At 41.6% G+C, this 21,848-nt stretch overlaps 1 protein-coding gene across 2 annotated transcripts in view; it reads left to right on the top strand.

The window, feature by feature from the left end:
* Window positions 1–11,279: 11,279 nt before the first annotated feature.
* The window catches only part of LOC124132696 (beta-1,3-galactosyl-O-glycosyl-glycoprotein beta-1,6-N-acetylglucosaminyltransferase-like), a 35,224-nt gene continuing 24,655 nt past the window's right edge, over window positions 11,280–21,848 (top strand). Inside the window, exon 1 of one of the 2 annotated variants that reach the window (XM_046496757.2) lies at window positions 11,280–11,467. Coding sequence is in view for 1 of the 2 variants with exons in the window: in XM_046496755.2 (XP_046352711.1) it covers window positions 15,472–15,512 (41 nt within the window). In the remaining variant the exon portion in view is untranslated. Of the gene's footprint in view, window positions 11,468–15,357; window positions 15,513–21,848 lie in introns of those variants that run through there. The other variant, XM_046496755.2, reaches the window with a different exon arrangement.

Here is a 21,848-nt window from a genome sequence, read left to right as displayed (position 1 = left end):
ACACGGTCGCCACTGGGTTCCCCTGGTTGACGCTCAAGAGGATGCTGAGAGTAAAGGCACCAGTGGATGGGGCTTGTGGTGAGTGAGTGAGTGAGTGAGTGATAACATTTTCTATGCCACTTGACACTAGGAACCAAAAGAATTATTATTGTTATCCAAACCAGTTATCTTTTATCCTTTTCCTGTTAAGGTAACTTCGATCACCTCCCAGCTAACAGTTTCACGTTGTGACAACGTTGTGATAACGTTGTGGTAACGTTGCGGATGTTACGTCCATATAACGTTATTCCGTGGACTCCCATTTATGTTGTCCCAACGTCATGGCCTAACGTTGTATTACGTCATATTCACGTCGTGACAACGTTGTGATGACGTTGTATTTTACGTTGTGGGAACGTTGTGTTTTTACGTTGAGGGCACGTTGTATTTGACGTTGTGGTAATGTTGTATTTTACGTTGTGGCAATGTTATAATAATGCGTCCCTACAACGTTATTCTGTGTACTACCATGGACGTTGTCACAACGACGTGAAATAACTGTTACAAGGATGAAATACGTTGTGAACATTCCCCACTAAAATGTTGTAAAACCAACCCAAAAACATGTTCCGGAAATGTTTTAGAATATGCTTTAGTCACGTGAATGTGTATGATTCGAGACACTTTTACCAATGTTTTAAAACCAGGGCGTCGAATAGCCTAGTTTACAGTTAGATCTTGTTTTGCTGACAATGTTCAAAAAGTAAAAACACCACTGAGCTGTTAACTAGATACATATGACTATAACAAAGGCAGACAACATTACCCTTTAGGCAAGTACTGCAGGAAACAAAATAAGAATGGGAGACATTGAAAGGGGTTGACCATATGATATTTTCTGGGGCGGGGCGGGTCCTGGAATTTTATCGAAAAAATATATTGTCACCGAAAATTCTTGACAAAAATAATTCCGGTTCAGACTGGTGAAAAAAAAAGCCTGCCACAAAAATGACATAGATCTAGTTGCAAGGTGCTTATCTTCAGGCTCATAGAGTTAAATAAAATCATATATATGATTTTGTAGCTGTGACCGAAAATATATGTAATCTCCATAGAAAAGTTCCAGGTCCCCACCTCCTTGAATATCAAATGGTCGGTCTCTAATCAAGTCCATATAGTTTACTTCAACTTTCAGTCATGCGACGTCACCATTCAACAAAGAACTCCAAGACACATTTGTGATGACATTTTAATATTTTTAGATAATTGAAAATTTATACACTTTTCGAAATTATTGAATGCCAGAATCTTCTTTCTTTGGTGTTCACTTCCACTTCCCTGAAATACAAACAGCTTAATAAATCTCGGGCAGGTGTTTGAAAGATACTATATGACGAGAAACATTCATTTGGAGTAGGGCTGTTACGATTCACGCGCGTATTCGGTGAATCGAACCGTAACCATTCATGAATTGAATTCGTTATTCATGGCCACTAGAATCGAATTTTTATGAATATGCTATCATATATATTTACATACCCTGTACCTAAAAATATCCATAACAACATATTATATGCATAGATTCTTTCAATGACAACACTCTAATAATATTTAATTTGATAGTATTGTTTTCACTGGTCATTGTCGCATTTGAGCAGATACTAGTACCTGGATAAGTGAATATAATAAATAATACATAAACTGCTGACTTGTTACTGTAATTGTTAATTAATATTCGTATTCGTTACCCTATATTCGTGATATGAATCGTTTGCGCCTCATAGTGTATTCGTTGCAGCCCTAATTTGGAGATAAAGCTCCATTCAAACAATAATGTATAATGCAAGTGTCTGATGGAAACAAATTTCAACATTCATTCAGAGACATCAAGAATCAGGTTGAATACAAAACGTGGTACGAGCATAGATTTATATAAATAGATCTACATTCTTAGCATTCATTTAAAGCAAAACAAAAAAACCCAAAAATTTCACATGGATATAGACAATGGAATGTAACTGTAAACAATTGTACTTACGTTAAAGAGGAAGTGTACATGCAAAAATCACTTTCTTTCTTTTTCTAAACAAAACGCAATTTTAGAATTAATTAGTATCTGTGTTTGAAAATATACACTCATTTTTTTCACAGGGAACGTAGGAAGCTCACAATAGTGTGAAAATGATATGCCGTTATGAGGCCTTCGTTTTTCGAGCTAAACAGGCCTGAGTTATCCCCCTTAGATTATGACGTAATTGGTGCCAATTCAACTGGGTCCCTGTCTATTCTCAACGCAAAAGATATCAAGTACCAGTTTGCGGTAAAACAACATGGCCTACGACACACTCCGGCGCAGTGGTGACTCAGCATAACACTATGCTGGCTGGCATCTGAGACGCTAGAATCACACACCTGGACCTACACCACGTGAAGCGGCTCTAACAAAGCATGATGACGTCATAATGTTTATCAATTGGCACCAATGACGTCATATTGCAAGGGGCATAAGCCATGGTGTTTTTGTTGTGGAAATAGAACACTTGGTAAATGTGAAAAATATAAATCGTTTTAATGCGAAAAATATGTTAATTAATTGTGATATTTTTATATTTTTGTCTATGACACTTCTATGTTAACACTTTTAATGTGGAAAAAGTACAAGAAAAATAGGTTCATTTCCGTGTGAACTTGCCCTTTAACATAGTTCACAGCCCAGGGTTTATTTGGTGTGTTCTTCAGTGATTCAACATTCTTGATTTTATCTCCTGGAATGGTCGTGTAACATTTTCCCCCTTGCTGCAACGAAAACATATAAAAAGTCAAAACTAGAACTATATTCAATAAGCATACATTTAAATCTATAGTCTCTCCAAAAACATACATTGTATAATTGTCTAAAATTAGGAAAAACTGTAAATCTAAAGCCCCCATATATAACGTCCGATCGGAAATATCTCAGGCTACAGATATAAGAAACAAAATTATGAGTACCATCATAAAACAAACACCTTATGTAATTTGATTTCCATATACACCGGTCTGACAAACCGGTCAGGCAAACCAGTGATTGTTATAGTGAGCCACGTCTCACAACCTCTGTCAGAGTACAAGGACACACAATCATGTTAGTACACCGGAATCCAAACGAGAACAGATATATTAGAGAGGCATTGTAAATAATTACGACTCACATCTTCATCGCAGCGCTGTTTATATAGCTACAGTACGATTTCGTACGAGCACTGGATCGTTCAGTTTTCGATCACCATCTCATTGTCAAAAAGTTTCAGAGAACCAAGTATCATATGAAATTTATTTGTTACTACATTTATTAACATAATACAGTTCAATATCGATAAATATAATTCTGTAGTGTGGTAGCCTACGTGTCAACATATTGAGATCGAAAACCGAACGAATATGGTTGCTATCAATTGCATTGTATTTTTCATTGGTTCACATTGGCTACACCAAGATAATCAACAAACGATGACCAACTCACTGGCAATATATGGTGATATTTAACTTTTGACTATCGACTACCTTATCATCACCAGCAAGGACAGTACAGCAAACACCCCGTTATAGCGCGCGACGAGAGACTCGTTTTACTTCTGCTCGTTTTTATTAGAAAATATAGATCTAGTTATCGGAAAATGATGAATTGATTTTTTTTGTTGAAATATTAAAAATATACAAGTTATTGATTTTCAAAGATAAGATGTATAAGATACCCATCAGCATTTCTGTGTTATTTGTATTGTGTTTTCTTTTGATTTATAAAGTTTTAAATCAACTTATATTTTAAAAATTAAATCCATGTAGAAATATTCTTTGAGTGCTGACTAATCGCGAGTACAGTTATATTTTGGGATACACTCTCGCTAACTTGTTTCCAATTGAAAATCAAACATTAAACAATCCACTGTCATAACGACTGATTTATGACTACCATTGTCTGCAGTACATTTGACTTCAAGGGCAATTTACCCTGTAGCCATGTCTCCATAACTTAATTGTCATTACGTTTTAGGCGCTAATCCCCGTTGTTAATCCTCACCAACATTTCATTGTATTTTGACTGTCAGTCAGCCTGGACTACCATATCACTTCCCTTTAACTACTGCTTTTTATAGTATGGCATTTATTGCCCTAATTGATCATCCCATGAACTGTGTTTGTTAATCACGCCCATATGTCCAAAGCAACGTCGTTGTCTCTTTGTCTGTCCATTGTTGTTCATTACTATATATGTGCTACCATTACACAGTTACTACGGTGTTAGTCAGGCTTGGTATTCCGAGTGCTCGCTAGGGACGACCTCGAGCAGGATGTGCTGCTCGTAGGAAACGCCCTGAGGTGAGCTGGAGCTCCGCTCACCTCTTGTACGCCTGAGCTGGAAAGTCCGCTCATTGCTGTGTTTGTGTTGTCAGAGCAGGTATTCCGCTCATTGTGCAATTGTTGTTTATTGTTTACATGTTGTGCATAAAGCGTTCCGGGACAGTGATGTCGATTTTGTCCTTCATTCCCCCAAGAGCTAATTCCCCGTCAACATGCACGTTGACACCACTAAGAGGTGCAGTTTTTCTTGCCCCTGATTTATATTACATCAAGCCACTTCCCTTTATGAGGTCTTGATCGGAAAGTATCGTGCTAATAGGTTTTCAGACAAGCAATTGGGCTAGCGTTTATGATGTTGCTGTGCAAGGCAGCTTTGTGTTGCTTGAGTAGATAGAGATATAGAGGGCGCCATGGCACAGGTGGCGTGGCCCCGAACCTCGTGAATAGATAAGTGTCTGTTTTCCATTAAACCTGGGGTCGCGGATGACGTGCTCGTAAACAACAGCCACGGATGACAGCCACCGTGTTTTGTCCATGTTTTAAGTTAAAAATGTCATCATGTTTGTGACATTCCAGAATATTCTGCAATAAAATTTCATCAAACATACTTAAAGTGCATAATTAGGTGGACGTTTCTGCAATGACAACACAGCGATATGAGTAGCTAAAGTACTCGAACATTTAAGGGTAATGTCATGATGTTATATTGTAATGTATTCTATGGTATATTTCGTTATATTTTCTTTATATCTCGGAAGCGTCTGGATTGGTAAACAACTTCGTCTTTCATGACCAAACACGATGTACCTTATAGAAAAAAAACTACTGATAAATATGATGAGCTAAAAGAAGCTTTCATGTTGTGGTCAACTTAGAGATAACTTGTTTGCTGAAGTTGAGTTGGATATTTCTGTTTGTTGTTGAAAGTCTCAGAAGAATTCCAGCTATATAATGGATGTCTGTAAATAATCGAGTCTAGACCAGACAATCAAATGGTTGACATCATGAGCATCGATATATGCAATTGGGATACTATAAATGCATCAATCAAGCCAGCGAACCTGACCAGCCAGTCCCGTTAGTCGCCTGTTACGACAAGCATGGGATGCTGAAGACCAATTCCAACCCGTATCTTCACGGGTTGTGTGTTTATGTAGAGACTCGATAGTTAGTCTTTCTGTAAAGGCTAAATGGCTCGTCAATACAAGAACTCATACCGACACATCCACCATGGTGTACGCTGAAATCTGGGGGATATTCATACTATGCCAAGCGCTACGTTCGTCTCCGAGTAAACGAGAACTGTTAACGTTATAACGGTATTCAACCTCTACATATTCATTCAAGGCTCCTCAAGGTCGCAACATTATCATATAAGGCTCCTCAAGGACGCCACATTATCATATGAGGCTCCTCAAGGACGCCACATTATCATATAAGGCTCCTCAAAGACACCATATTACCATAAAAGTCTCCCCAAGGAGGCCACATTATCATATAAGGCTTCTCAAGGAGGCCACATTATCATATAAGGCTTCTCAAGGAGGCCACATTATCATATAAGTCTCCCCAAGGAGGCCACATTATCATATAAGGCTCCTCAAGAACGTCACATTATCAAATAAGGCTCTTCAAGGAGACCATATTACCATAAAAGTCTCCCCAAGGAGGCCACATTATCATATAAGGCTTCTCAAGGAGGCCACATTATCATATAAGGCTTCTCAAGGAGGCCACATTATCATATAAGTCTCCCCAAGGAGGCCACATTATCATATAAGTCTCCTCAAGGAGGCCACATTATCATATAAGGCTCCTCAAGGACGTCACATTATCATATAAGGCTCTTCAAGGACACACATTATCATATAAGTCTCCCCAAGGAGGCCACATTATCATATAAGGCTCCTCAAGGACGTCACATTATCAAATAAGGCTCTTCAAGGACACACATTATCATATAAGGCTCCTCAAGGACACCACATTAGCATATAAGGCTCCTCTGGGATGCTACATTATCATATAAGGCTCCTCAGGGATGCTACATTATCATATAAGGCTCCTCATGGAGGCCACATTATCATATATGGCTCCTCAAATAGGCTACATTGTTATATAAGGGACTGAAAATGAAATTGTGTCTGTCACTGCTTCAACAGATACTATGTCATGTTTATCAACTTAAACATCTACTTTATCTATTCTGTTTATCTATCTTTTATCTACTTTCTCAACACACATGTACACGCACACACGCGCGTACGTAAGCATCCACGCACATACGCACTGAAGCACACACTCACACCCACACAAACACACCCACAAAGATCTCCCAACCCGTGGGAATAGCGGGTAAGAAAATAGGTCCCTAGCAACACACGCTTAAGAGGCGACTATGGTTGTCGTAAGAGGCGACTAACGGTATAGGGTGGTCAGGCTCGCTGACTTGGTTGATGCATGTCATTGACTGCCAAATGCGTGTATCGATGCTCATGATATCAACCAGTGGATTGTCTGGTCCAGACTCGATTAACTACATAGTAAATACATACCTCAATCACATAGCTGGAATATTGCTGAGGGCGGCGGTAAACAACAAACAAACAAACACAAACAACCCAGAATATCTACTTGTCGCCGGGTAGCGTATTGCCCTTTGCTCCTAAACTATATTGTATACACACACACACACACGCACGCAACACACACACACACACACACACACACACACACACACACACACACACACACACACACACACACACACACACACACACACACACACACACACACACACACACACACACACACACACACACACGCCCGCCGCCCCCCCCCCCCCCACACACAGACACACTCACACACAAACACACACACACAAACACACACACACAAACACACACACAGACTCACGCACACACAGACAGAGACACACACACATAGACACAGACACAGACACACAGAGACACAGACACACAGAGAGACACACACACACAGAGACACACACAGAGACACACACACGTACACTCTCTCACACTCACTCACATACACACACTCACTCACTCACACACATACACTTACACACATACACACTCACACACACTCATACACACTCACACGCACACACACAGACACACTCACACACTCACGCACACACACAGACACAGACACAGACACACACAGAGACATAGACACAGACACACACAGAGACATAGACACAGACACACACAGAGACACACACACATAGACACATACACACACAGAGACACACACACAGAGACACACAGAGAGACAGAGACACACACAGACACACACACAGACACTCTCACACACACACTCACACTGACACACACTCACACACACACACTCTCACACACACACACACACACACACACACACACACACACACACACACACACACACACTCACATACTTACACATACACTCACACGCACTCACACACACCCTCACTCACTCACACACACTCCTACACATACACTTACACACACTATGACTATGAAACCCGTGAAGATCCGGGTTAGAATTGGTCTTCATCCACCCAAGGCTCCGACTTACGGAATCGGGTGGTCAGGCTCGCTGAATTGGTTGATACATGTCATCGTATTCCAACTACATCGGTGCTCATAATGTCAATCACTGGTTTTTTTACAGTCCGCCGTCATATCACTTGAAGACTGCTCAGTGCGGCGTTACACAACAAACAAACAATACACAGAGATGTGTATACAAACTGAAGAGGAGAATATGTGAATGTTGTTTAATGCCGTAATAAGCAACATTTAAGCTTAACCACGTCGTGCTGTAAATAAAAGATTCTGGATTGGTCAAACCAGTGATCGAAAGCATGAGTAACTTCCGACTTCATCGGGCTGCTGGGGTTTTCGGAATGAACATGACAGGTATAGTCTTCAACATGGCGGGGAATGTTTTTTTAAAAAGCAGGCATATTTTGACAAAATTATTTTGTTTAAAATACTTTTGTCAGCGAATGACATAGGCATGGACAAACATAAGCGTTCGCTGCAGGATGTTGGCTCCTTTAAATGAATCCAAATCCGCCCTCTGATAATTCGTAACCACTCGTGCCATTCCGGGACAGATTACGGAAAAGGGCGTGTGATGACGAATGTTATCGGTCGTATTCAAAACAAAAATGAAAAAAAGGGAGAAAAAAACTTGATTGATGAGTAGACATGACATATTTCGTGAAGAATCTCCAGCGGCTAATGAATTCTACCACAGACACGTGTAGTTCGAGCTTGTTTCCATAGGAACGCCACGAGAAAACCTTCATCCCTTCACCACTTTATATATTTTGATTTTTTGCCGTCAGCACTGGAAACGAAACATGGCGGATCATAAAACTGAACAGATATAAACGTTGGTCTATCTATTTTTGGGACCAGGGCAATCTCAGTAACAAGATGCGATGGGGTAGCCCAGTGGTTAAAGCGTTCGCTCTTCACGACGAAGGCCCAGGATCGATTCCCCACACGAATATAATGTGTGAAGCTTATTTCTGGTGTCCACCGCCGTGATACTGCTTGAAGAATGTTATTTAAAGCGGGGTAAAACCCAACTCACTCACTCTGTAACAACGTTTGGGGTCAAAGGCATGAACGCATACTGGTAAAAGGCGACATGCTTCACATGAGGTCCTAGAACTTCAGACACTTCAGTTATGGATATGGTGGTTACAAAGTGTGACCTTGTCTCTGCCATAGATCGCTGCTAGTGCTATAACACATTGGTTTGCTGGGTCCAAAGATGACCGTTCATGTACCGGTGTGACATAACTGTTGTATTGACGGCCACAACGTACAGTAACACTCACACACTCTATCGTCCAGTTAATCTACACAGCGGTGAGGTGAAATGGGGTTTAAGGTCGCGTCCAAGATTATTGCACTTATATAGCGACGTGAATGCACGTGTTTGTTTGGCTGATTGTACTCTTCCAGATTTATAGTGCTAGCTCACTGAGATACCATGCCGCAGTTTAACATGAATACCGCAGACACAGTATACTGACTCCGAGCCGACCAGTCCTTGTTTAAGCCCGGAGCGCCAGGCAGGGTAACAACAAGTACCATCTTTTAACCGTCTTCTTGTATGACGCGACCGGGGATCGAACCCTCTACCACTAGACCACGTAGGTTCTCCTAATATACACGAAACGGGTCACAATAAATCATTCTGACATGTAAACACGATTCTCTCTTCAAAGTAACTATGGCCTGACATCTTTTCCCTACATGAAATATATTGTATATTTTGCGATATCTGTAATCATACGAGTCCATTTCGACTTAATCATAAGCATGTGTTAATAATTTATAAATCACCATCAAATAGTCACGAGAAGGTGAGCGTATCCTGCTCAACCCGTTGTACCTACCACAAACCGGGGGGGGGGGGGGGGGGGGGAGGTCGTAAAGATCAAGGTTAGAATTGGTCTTCAGCAACCCATGCATGTTGTGAGAGGCGGTAAACGGGATCGGGGTGATCAGGCTTGCTGACTTGGTTAATGCATGTTACCGTATCCCAGTCGCGTAGAGCGATGCTCATAATGTGTCAGTTACTGTGGATTGCCTGGTCCTGATTGGAATATTTACAGATCGCCGTCATACTGCTTGAATATTGCCGAGTGCGACGTTAAACAACAAACAAACCGACTGGGTAAGCGTCATCTGTGATGATTCGATTCTAAAACTAGTAAAGCATGGTTTGCAGGCTCCAAACTCATTTCAATCTTAGTTCAGAGCTAACTGAAACAGAGCAAGTTGATCAATGACACACAAGTCACTATACACAAAATCCGGGGTAGAATAGGTCGACTATGCATGTCGTGAGAGGCGACTAACGGGATCGTGTGGTCAAACTCGCTGACGTGGTTGATGCATGTCATCGTATCCCAATTGCGTAGATCGATGCTCATGATGTCAATCACTGGATTGTCTGATCCAGACTCAATTATAGCTGGCATATTGGTGAGTGTGGCGTAAAGAAACAAAAAACAAACACTATACACATTCGAACTAAAGAGTTATCTTTTCCTTAATACACTCTATATCTATGGATCATACTTAGAGAACTGTCAAATGCCATACCAGAGGGAAGCGGTATAGAAAGGCGTCATATTGCTTTGCGTGTGGTACAAAGAGGTACTACCGCCTCAAGTGTACAGAAACATTCAGCACATTTTGAATCCTCTGAGAGCCTGCTAGCCCAAACAGCAGCACGTTGGCAAAGAAGCTAATGTTTTGTTCCTAGGCAACGAGAAGAAACAATGACACATTTAATCCTTGAGTTACTTGTAGGGCGGATAGTGTTAATTTACGGTGTGGAATGTGACCCTAGAATAATAATATTAACAATCTCTATGATCTCCCAAAACCTGAAAAAAACACAGGCTGGCCATGGTTGTTCCTTATTTGTTGATTTCTTTATTTAAACGGAGAACGATTTTTTGTTTTATATGAAAACAAAATTAGTCTTGAAGATTTAAAATACATATCTTTCAATTGGAAATCTGTTCAAAGGATGCCTTCAAACATTCTATGGACGGACAGAACAGGTGCTCACGTATATTACCTGATGCACTGCATGGTACTATGCTCTATATATGATAGACACCTGCTATTCTCATGCATACTACTCCAGTCAAAAACGAACTTTCTCATTAACGCCAATTAACACTTACATTTAGCTTTCCAGTTACAAACGACCCCTCCCAAATCCTGCTCAGCAGACCAGGGTACCCTGCACACTCTTTAAGGGCAAGGCCGTGACCACCTTATTACCCCAATATAACACACCTCCTGTATCGTCAAGCACCTTCATAGTGGTCTGTAACACACCTACACCATAGAAGCTCGGCTGGCGCGGCATATCGAGGTTGTAGGGGAGGCAGTGTTCTGAGAGTAGGAGAACTTGATTCAACAGCGGACTGCTATATACTTGGAAACTAATTCAGTCTACATGGGAAATAGAGCGCAGGGAACACGAGCTTTGGCTTCGCATGGTGCAGGATGGATTGAAGCTTCATTTGGGATATTTGGTTGATCACTGAGAATCTTAAAACAAATCAAGTGCTTCCGAACGAAAAGGAACCCATCTCCTGGAGGTAGGTGCCACGACTTATACCTGTGCCGGTATTTTGATGCGGGGAAATTCAACTACATCTGGGTTACATTGATTGACAGGGTTTGGATTAATAGCAAGGCGTGACATTATTGTGCTAACGCTAACTTTGCCAACACCACATTCGTTCTCCACAGAGAACAGACCAGAAAGTAAGTTCAACTCAAGCTATACATGACAGCATATTGAGGATTTGCAGACAAACCGATATTACCACATATCAGCTTGTTGGTTGAACAGATTTGTTTTGACAGTGTGTTCTCGTACATTAATAGAATGACGATTTAATGTAGATTGATCTGAGTTGAAGTCACCATGGGGCAGTGATAATGTCTACGTGAAGGTTTTACGGAAGCAGTGTGATACTGTTGTTTACTTGATCGGGGTGGAACAAGTACGGCTTGAGACGAGCCTGTGGTCATCTGGGCCCCCGGGGCAACACCAGGGGAGGGGGGGGGGGGGGGGGGGTACAACCAGGGGAGGGGGGCACAACCAGGTTGTTTATACAGCGTGGTGTACTTGAATGTCAGGAACTGTAACCTGCTACTCGTTGCCCTTATTTTCCATGAAAGGTGAATTCTTAACCACGACTCTCTTCACTATCGATGCAGTGTCGTTATGTGTGTCAAGAATCCAGGTGGTTCCATGTGTATCGGTGGAGTAGGCTCGGGTCTAAAGCACTGGCCTGTAACGCCGGTGATGCCTTCATAGTAGACTAATGCTCAGTCTCTGGTAATATATAATTTTATAGACACAAGCAACTAATTGTAAATTGAAAAGGAGCCTCAGAATGTTGGGAGCGGAAAATCTAGTCATTTAGGGTTATCGCAGTACAGTAAGGGCTGGCGGAAGCGGAACTAATATGGTTCAGGGACTGTAACAGACTATCTACATATAAACACTGTGTGAATGCGTGTTTTGTGATCCCCTTCGTGACAGGACGGAATAATGGGAAACCCCGATTCACTCACTAATTGTGCTTTTCCATATCAATGTAGTTACTATATTACACAGGCGCACTCACACACAGACACACATACACAGACACACAGACACATACACACACACTCTCACTCAACAGATCCCTTCGACCCTTAACACACACACAAAGACACAGACACATACACATACACACTCGCTCACAACAGATCCCTTCGACGCTAAACACACACATAGACACAGACACACAAACATACATCCCATCAACCTTTAACACGAACACACTCCCAAACAACAGACCCAACTGACCCTTATCACACACAAACAAAAGACCCAACTGACCCTTAGCTCGCACACAGACAACAGACCCAACTGACCCTTAGCACACACACACAACAGACCCTACTGACCCTAATCTCGCGCACACACAACAGACCCAACTGACCCTTATCACACACACACAACAGACCCAACTGACCCTTATCTCGCACACACAACAGACCCAACTGACCCTAATCTCGCACACAAACAACAGACCCAACTGACCCTTAGCACACACACACAAAAGAGCCAACTGACCCTTAGCACACAAACAAAAGAGCCAACTGACCCTTAGCACACAAACAAAAGAGCCAACTGACCCTTAGCTCACACACACACACACACACAACAGACCCAACTGACCCTTAGCTCACACACAGACAACAGACCCAACTGACCCTTAGCTCGCACACAGACAACAGACCCAACTGACCCTTATCACACATACACAACAGACCCAACCGACCCTTATCACACACACACAACAGACCCAACTGACCCTTAGCTCACAAACAAAAGAGCCAACTGACCCTTAGCTCGCACACACACAACAGACCCAACTGACCCTTATCACACATACACAACAGACCCAACCGACCCTTATCACACACACACAACAGACCCAACTGACCCTTAGCTCACAAACAAAAGAGCCAACTGACCCTTAGCACACACACACAACAGACCCAACTGACCCTTAGCACACAAACAAAAGAGCCAACTGACCCTTAGCACACACAAACACAAAAGAGCCAACTGACCCTTATCACACACACACACAACAGACCCAACTGACCCTTATCACACACACACAACAGACCCAACCGACCCTTATCACACACACACAACAGACCCAACTGACCCTTATCACACACACACAACAGACCCAACTGACCCTTAGCTCACACACACAACAGACCCAGCTGACCCTTATCACACATTCACAACAGACCCAACCGACCCTTATCACACACACACACCAGACCCAACTGACCCTTAGCACACAAACAAAAGAGCCAACCGACCCTTATCACACATACACAACAGACCCAACTGACCCTTAGCTCACACACACAACAGACCCAACTGACTCTTATCACACACACACAACAGACCCAACTGACCCTTATCACACACACACAACAGACCCAACAGACCCTTATCACACACACACAACAGACCCAACTGACCCTTATCACACATGGTGTGAAATTCACAAGTTCTGTCACCAATTTCAATACCATAACTCCCATAGTAAGGCTACAGACACAGCGATATCTCTGTAGACGTGTTTCACCTGCTGTTAATGTGATGATGTACGTCACAATGCAACAGGTGAAGAGCTGTGCTTATTGCGCACAGAGACTAATTCAGTCAATATCAACGCCATTGACCATCGTAGGCACGGACCTTGTCCGATGCAAATACGTGTAAGTTCTACGATAACCCCGGCGTTGTTCGAACATTGTCGCATGGGAAAGGAGCATTCGTCACCACTCGCTCCTTTCCGTAACCTGCATTCGGCTTGTCGGGTACATTCGTGACCAACTCCTGTTATTCCGGGACAAGCCGAGTTACGGAAAGGGGCGAGTGGTGACGAATGTGTCGGGTGATGACACGAGTTGATCACGAGAGTGGAACGGGTTTAATAGATTTGCAATGAGTCTTCTGTGATATCACACTGAATCTTAAAATCCTGCAGTTTTATTTTGCTGAACTACTTACCATAGGGTATTATAAGCGATTGCCACTGTTTATAAAATGAATACATTCATGAAAAGCCTCAACATGAAACAGTATGGCATATAGGATTTCGATATTCAAAATCAAAATGATATTCTTTTGTGGCGACAGGCTGAACGCTGTGTTTGTGTATGGAAATTTGTACATTGTATTCGTATTAATATCAATGTGTCGACATCGGGCCGAACCATATGTTTCACAAAGTAAAGGGTTACAAACAGTTCGTTGTCCTATAGCACTAGTTTGTCGAGTTCACGTGCGTGAACCACGTGATGTGATGTGATGTGATGTGATGTGAGGTGAAATTTGATTTAAGGTCGAGTAGTTTAGTATGGATATTAAGCATTTGTGTGTGTGTGTGTGTGTGTGTGTGTGTGTGTGTGTGTGTGTGTGTGTGTGTGTGTGTGTGTGTGTGTGTGTGTGTGTGTGTGTGTGTGTGTGTGTGTGTGTGTGTGTGTGTGAAATGCCGGATTTATAGAGCCACACACACACGCACGCACGCTCGCACGCACGCACGCACGCACGCTCGCACGCACGCACGCACGCATGAACACACACACACAATGAGGGCCTTTGTACGCATATTGGGGCCTTACACATAGAGCGAGCGTACAGTAACAAATACTACTATATGGAAGAACACATGCGTCCTTCACATTAGTTGATTTCATATTGGGTAAAACGTGAAGAAATAGGAGCACACCTGGTGATCCCACTCTGTCAAAACGACCCTACCTCCTCAGCCATCCTACAACAGCTGGGGACTCGCTCAATAAAATATCGAATTTGTCTTGGATCTCCATGCCGCTAACATTACACATACATCAATTGTTATTGAAATTCAGCCTTCCTCAGATAACTATAGTTCAACGTGGAGCTCCATGAACACCGGTCCTATTCTGCACCGTTTGGATTTTAAGTTTTAATCTCGTCAGACCATCTTCAATAGACTTGGGTCTACACATTTTGTGGGGACTTCAAAAGATGACGAGGCGGTGGTTGATCAGGGCGCTGCACCCAAGGCCGTAAGTCCTCTTTACTTTTGTTTTAATTGGATCCTTCGTGGAAACAATGTTTTCTTTCATACACCATTACTATTTTTGGCACTCCTTGTGCTCTTCCTTTGTATCCGCCAGTGTGACTGACAATGCAAACATGACCAACATGTATGCATCCTAAGGCAAATGGCGTGTCATATGATGCTTCGAGAACTGACAGGGGCCACGTGTGGCCCAGTCGTCTAATTGCAGAATTGCGTCTCTTTGGCAAGCCAGAACTCTATGATCAAGGTTCGAATCCAGTTTAGTCCTGATAATGTTTCTAGGTTTGTGAGCACCATGCCTGTGTTCGTTGGTTTCACCGAACTGATAAACGTCTCAGACCTTCATCACCTCGGGCTGTCCTCCCACGTTAAGCTGACACGACGTGATATAACTGGAAAACTGTTAAAAGCGGTGTTAAACCCATCTCACCCATTCTCTCACTCATTCACTGACTATCTTTCGAAACCATGTCGTGTACTCAGCGATTTATTACATACACAATTTGAATGCTGATATGACGATCTCTCAACGATTTTCTAGAGACATGAATATCGAAATTTGCATTTGAAACTGACGCGACAAGTTCCGGAAGTGATGCTTGTCACTATGCAAAACCCGGTTTGTTCATATTCAAGTTTGCAATATGCGAGCTTAACGTTATTTCGTTTTCGTCTGACTTCAAACTTTGTGTACTTAAAAAACAGATTAAATAAAAATATTTTGTATATATATTATTGACAGGTTGCGTCACCTGTTTCAACAAGCCTGATTTCATTGATGCCTCGACTTGCCATTTACAACTTATCATTTACAAATATTTGGTAAGAGGCATCTGTAATCAATTATTGATTTCATTTGGCACTGTTGCATTTCTTTTAAACGGTGATCTGATGTTTTTAATCATGTTATGTTTGTGTTTTTTATGGAGTATATTCAAGATGGCTGCCAGTGCCATTGTTCATAAAACTATTATAATAGGTTGATCGTTATTTAATTGAAATACTGCTGTGCAGTTTATTATCATAACTATAAAAATGTGAACTGTTATTAACTATTGAATAACATTCTGTTGTCTTAATGTATTTAACAGCAAAAATAGGTTTATATGCAATTTAATCATATAACAGTTCGTATACATTATACAAACTCTTACAAAAAAAATTAACAGAACACGGGAATCCTGATAGCGATAACGAAATTACTTAAATTACTAAATAATTACTAAAAAAGTATCAAACATGTCTTTCTCGAAAAAAATAATGGAACTTGTTGTTACCCTGCCTGGCGCTCGGCATAAAGGGGGCTCGGAGTCGGTATACTGTGTCTGAGTTGGGAATTCCTGTTGAACTGCAGCATGGTATCTCAATGTGCTAGCACTATAAATCGGCACCAGCCCGGTCTAGTACAAGCTGCCACACACATAACAGACATCGCTATATAAGTTCAATAACTTTGGACGCGACGTTAAAACCCCGTATCACCTCAACTCTTGTGGAATTAATGCGGCGACTAATGGGATCGGGTGGTCAGGCTCGCTGATTTGGTTGATGCATGTCATCGTGTCTCAATCGCGTGGACCCATGAAGATTCCGGGGTAGAATTGGTCTTCAGCAACCCATGCTTACTGTAAAAGGTGACTATGCTTGTCGTAAAAGGCGACTAACGGGATCGGGTGGTCAGGCTCGCTGACTTGGTTGATGCATGTCATCGATCCCAATTGCGTGGATCGATGCTCATGATATCAATCACTGGATTGTCTGGTCCAGACTCGATTATTTACAGACCGCCGTCATATAGCTGGAATATTGCTGAGTACGGCGTTAAGCAATAAACCAACCAACCAACCAACTCAATTGCGTGGATCGATGCTCGTGATATCAATCACTGGATTGACTGGTCCAGACTCGTTTATTTACAGAGCTGCCATAGAGCTGGAATATTGCTGAGAGCAGCGTTAAACAAACCAACCTACATTACAACTACAAACTTCTCCATTTAGTCCGCGCTTACTTAAAACATGTGAGACTGTTGGCGTTGTCTGCCTAGGAATCCCGACGGGTTGTCCACGCTTGGGTCTTATACTCCTTATGGAGCTGAGACTATTACTATTATTATAATACAGATAAAAACATAAATAAATTTGGGTGATCCTGGCACAGTCAGGCTGGTTATGCTTATCATCAGCTCAGGCCCCTTGCCCCCTCTACACGCAGCCCAGACAGCGAATGGGACTTCTCCCAGGAAGCGCTGCCTAGTCTAACCCACCCAGATCTTTTTGGAGAATGTGAAGACTCCCCAACACTGCAGCCTTCTGCATTACCAAGATTGTCAGAAGGGCTGTATTCCTGGTAGCAAACCCGGGCACTCTCCGAGTCAGTCAACAGATTGAGAGGTACGAAACCTAAGGCACAACTTGGTGAGTCGGACAACTTGGTACTTGGAATGAGAGGTCCGCATGTTTGACATGTTTTTCCTGTATCTTGTTAATCACATTATTCTCAAAAGGGACAGAAAATTCAGTGACATTTATATATTCCTGGTAGCAAAACCGGTACTCTCCCAATGTCAGTCAACAGATTGGGCACTTGGGATGCAAGCGTGACATTTCGAACCGCGAGTCTGCATATTTGCCATTATTCCTGAATTTTGTCGATCGCAATTGTGTCAAAAGGGACAGAAAATTCATTGATATAAATGATTTCATTGGAGTTATCAAAAAGGACAAGATCAAGATTGTTGGCCTGGATAGGTCTGAGGCTGTATAAGTGCCTATTCCAAAGTATTTTGTATTTATCATTTTCCATGACGCCCTCAACATATTCCGGGTCTTACCATGAATGGACCTCTGTGTCGAAACCACAAGCATGGCGAGGACGGTAATAAAACGATCCAGCAACTCCACCATGTCGCTTAAGATACTGTGTTTGTGCCAAAGCTGGGCATCCACTGACAATGTGTTGTAATTAAATTCATTGCATAATCTACATTTCATGTTTACATTTTGGTGCAAAATCACGCATTGACGGTTTCGAGTGGGAAGTGACTGATCTTGGGAAGCAAACAGAGAGCCTTCTGTTTCACTTTTCAGGTCAGTCGACTTCGTCCAAGCTAAAGACTCTGTATGTACCGTTTAGCAGTACAGAACCATCAACAAAATCAACTCTAACATTGAAATTATGTTCCACATCCTTGGCTCGTTTAAGAACACTGTGGAATGCCTTGTTTTCATCATGAGTCTTGACATGCTTCACAAGAGAATCATCAGACAAATACTAGTATATGTGTGCAAAAGTGCACAATAGATTCTATCATGAAGAGCCTCTACGTTAATCAAACCACGTCCTGCCATTATTATTATTATTATTATTATTATTATTAATCAGTAAGATATACCCAGTTGAAGGAAGTGTTGGTGGTTAGGGTATGGACAACCGGCTCGTAAAAAAAGAATTGGCATATTTTAGGTACAATTTCTGTCCAGCGACTATAGGGTCTGTCGTAAAAGCTGTCAGTTTGTGATTTTTATCAACTATCCAATGACATACCGGGGTCACGGGTGGCCCAGTCGTGTAAGGCGCTGCAATTCGCAGTGCAGAGTTGCGTTCCTTGGGTACACCAGAAACCTTTGACCGTGGGTTCGAATCCCGATTAACCCCGATTATGTTTCTAGGTTTGTCAGCACCATACCCGTGCTCGTGGGTTTCACCAAAGTGGTAAACGTCTGAGACCTGCATCACTTCGGGCTTTAACCCCACATTAAGCTGACACGCCGTGATATAACTGGAATACTGTTAAAAGCGGCGTTAAACCCAACTCACTCACTCACTCAAGGGCATATATCGTTGAACATGCCATTAACCACTGACTTGTCTGGTACTGACGCACATCTCTCCTTAATGTAGAAAAATACTTATTATCATGTGAAATCTCTGCTTATTATAAAAGATTAATATGTATGTTCAGGTGTAACAACTTTAAACTTGCAGTTGAAACTGGAAGACCTTCTAAAATCCCATATGAAGAACGTGTGTGCGTGTATTGCCACTCCAAAGGTTTAACTCTAATTGAGGATGAGTATCATGTATTGTCAATCTGTGACAGATACCGAGCTGCAAGAAGAGAATGCTTTGCTGAAAGTGAAATCAACTTTGCCACATTTCAACAGTTTTTAAACCTTATGTCAACAAACACCACAAGAACTTTAAAACACATTGGACTCTTCCTATCTAAAGTTATGAATATACGTAACACATCACTGTTCTAACGTATTCTAAAACTATGTGTCTTAACATAACGCCATAGTATTTAAGCATGTATGATCTACATTATGTCAACATGCATTATGGGCTGGAGGCCTGATTACTGAATAAATCTGTCTGTCTGTCTGTCTGTCTGACGCACATGTACATGTGTATTGTACTAGTTACTCTGGTCAACGAATCAGTGTAGTTTTCATTCTCAGCTCCCTAGGTAGTATACATGGGATATGACTGACTGCAGTGTCAAACAAAGCCATGTTGCTAGAAACTAGCTGCCAGACGTTAGATAGGCTAAAGACTGGCAAAACCACAGCACATGACATCTCCTTTCGGTCGGTATTGTTTGATTGAGATTGACATTGATGTGTCACGTGACTCACGTCGATTTCGGCAACAGTTGGTGTCTATGCTTCTTGAGGTGGTATAAAAATGTAGAAACATTCAAACGTGCAGCGAAAGCCAATACAAATACAATTTGCACAATTTAATAGGAATTCGAAGGAAACAGACCCCCACATTTTAGGAGAGAGAAAAATAACCAGAGGAGGCTTATAAAGAATGTGTAATAAATGTGTTCTTCTTTATTCAATACTAAGTCCAATACCACATGTATCGTTTGTGCACATATAGTTTTATCATCAGCCTGTCTCTATCGATAATACCGGCATCTTAGCTGACAATGTCATAGGTAATCAATGCCCAACGTGGGCCGCACCGTATACAAAACCAGCTGCATGACCAGCTATATCAACATATGTATAACTGTCTGAAAATGAAACTATTTGACTTTATGTATAACTAGCTGTATAATAACTGTATGACCAAATGTATATAGAGTTAAATACACGAGTGTCTGTCAGATACCATTTATCTTACATTTATACACAACAGTCATGAGTGACGTCATCCGACGTAGTGCTTACTTCTCATACATTTTGTGACCCTTCACAAAAAGGTTTCCACCATATCAATGTAGGTCTTCAGCAACCCATGCTTGTCGAAAGAGGCGACTAACGCGATCGTGTGGTCAGGATCGCTGACTTGGTTGATGCATGTCATCGACTGGTCCAGACTCGATTATTTACAGACTGCCGTCATATTGCTGGATTATTGCTGAGTGCGGCGTAAAACAACAAACCAACCAACCAACCATATCTGTGGATTATCAAGGCGATGATGATAATGCAAACTCGCTAAGATCAAGATCATGTAATGACCCAATGGAAGCCGAGTTAACAATTTCCACCTCAAAGAAATTACCAAATATGTACAACAATGTTTACTCCCGCATGACATCACTGCCGGTGACAGACTTCACTGACGTGTTCACTGAGAACAGTACGCGGGGTTTTCAGGGGAGGATTTTCGTTGATTGTGGGTTCGTATATACATGAATGTGTCAAGTAAGTAATCAGAAAGAATCAGACAATCTGCATATTGTTATTTGTTTTCATGTTTTCAAATGTAACAAAGAGAATTAGTCAGAAATGCAGATAACTACCGTCGTCGTTGTGCGCGATATTGCGTGAGTCATGGCGTCCCACAGAACGGAAACTTTTAAGATTTTGGTTGAATTTACCTGATCATTGTAATGTATATATTTTTAATTTCATAATTCGTGCTACGATACTCTTCCCATGAATATTCTGAAACACATAGATTCTAGCCAATGTATGCAACAATTGCGCGAATTGAGATATCTCAATTTCCACACCTAATTTATTTCACTTGACTTCATGGAGATAATTTGTATTGGTGACAAAGACCATTTGTGGTTTATTTCACGACAAAACATTGTTCTATCAATACTTTCATACTTTGAAGTTAACACTGTTTCTTTCACGTGCTCTGATATTTGGTGTTCACACACCTGTGAACGGACAAAAAAAGTTCACACAATTTTTTGTGAAATTGATCGTGTGAACTTTTGCCGGAACTACTTTCCGGGGTTTCCCCGAACTCTCGATCGGTGTTTATAATCAACTCGTTTTTCTATTTAATACCTGCATTTATCAGCAATATAATTAATTTAGTATTTTTGCCTGGTCTTGTAACATTT

The sequence above is a fragment of the Haliotis rufescens genome, unplaced genomic scaffold (genome assembly GCF_023055435.1).
Source record: "Haliotis rufescens isolate VD_foot unplaced genomic scaffold, xgHalRufe1.0.p SCAF_7, whole genome shotgun sequence".
Classification (NCBI taxonomy): Eukaryota; Metazoa; Mollusca; class Gastropoda; order Lepetellida; family Haliotidae; genus Haliotis; species Haliotis rufescens.
Note: the sequence above shows the minus strand (reverse complement) of the source record. Positions and strands in the feature narration are given on the sequence as shown.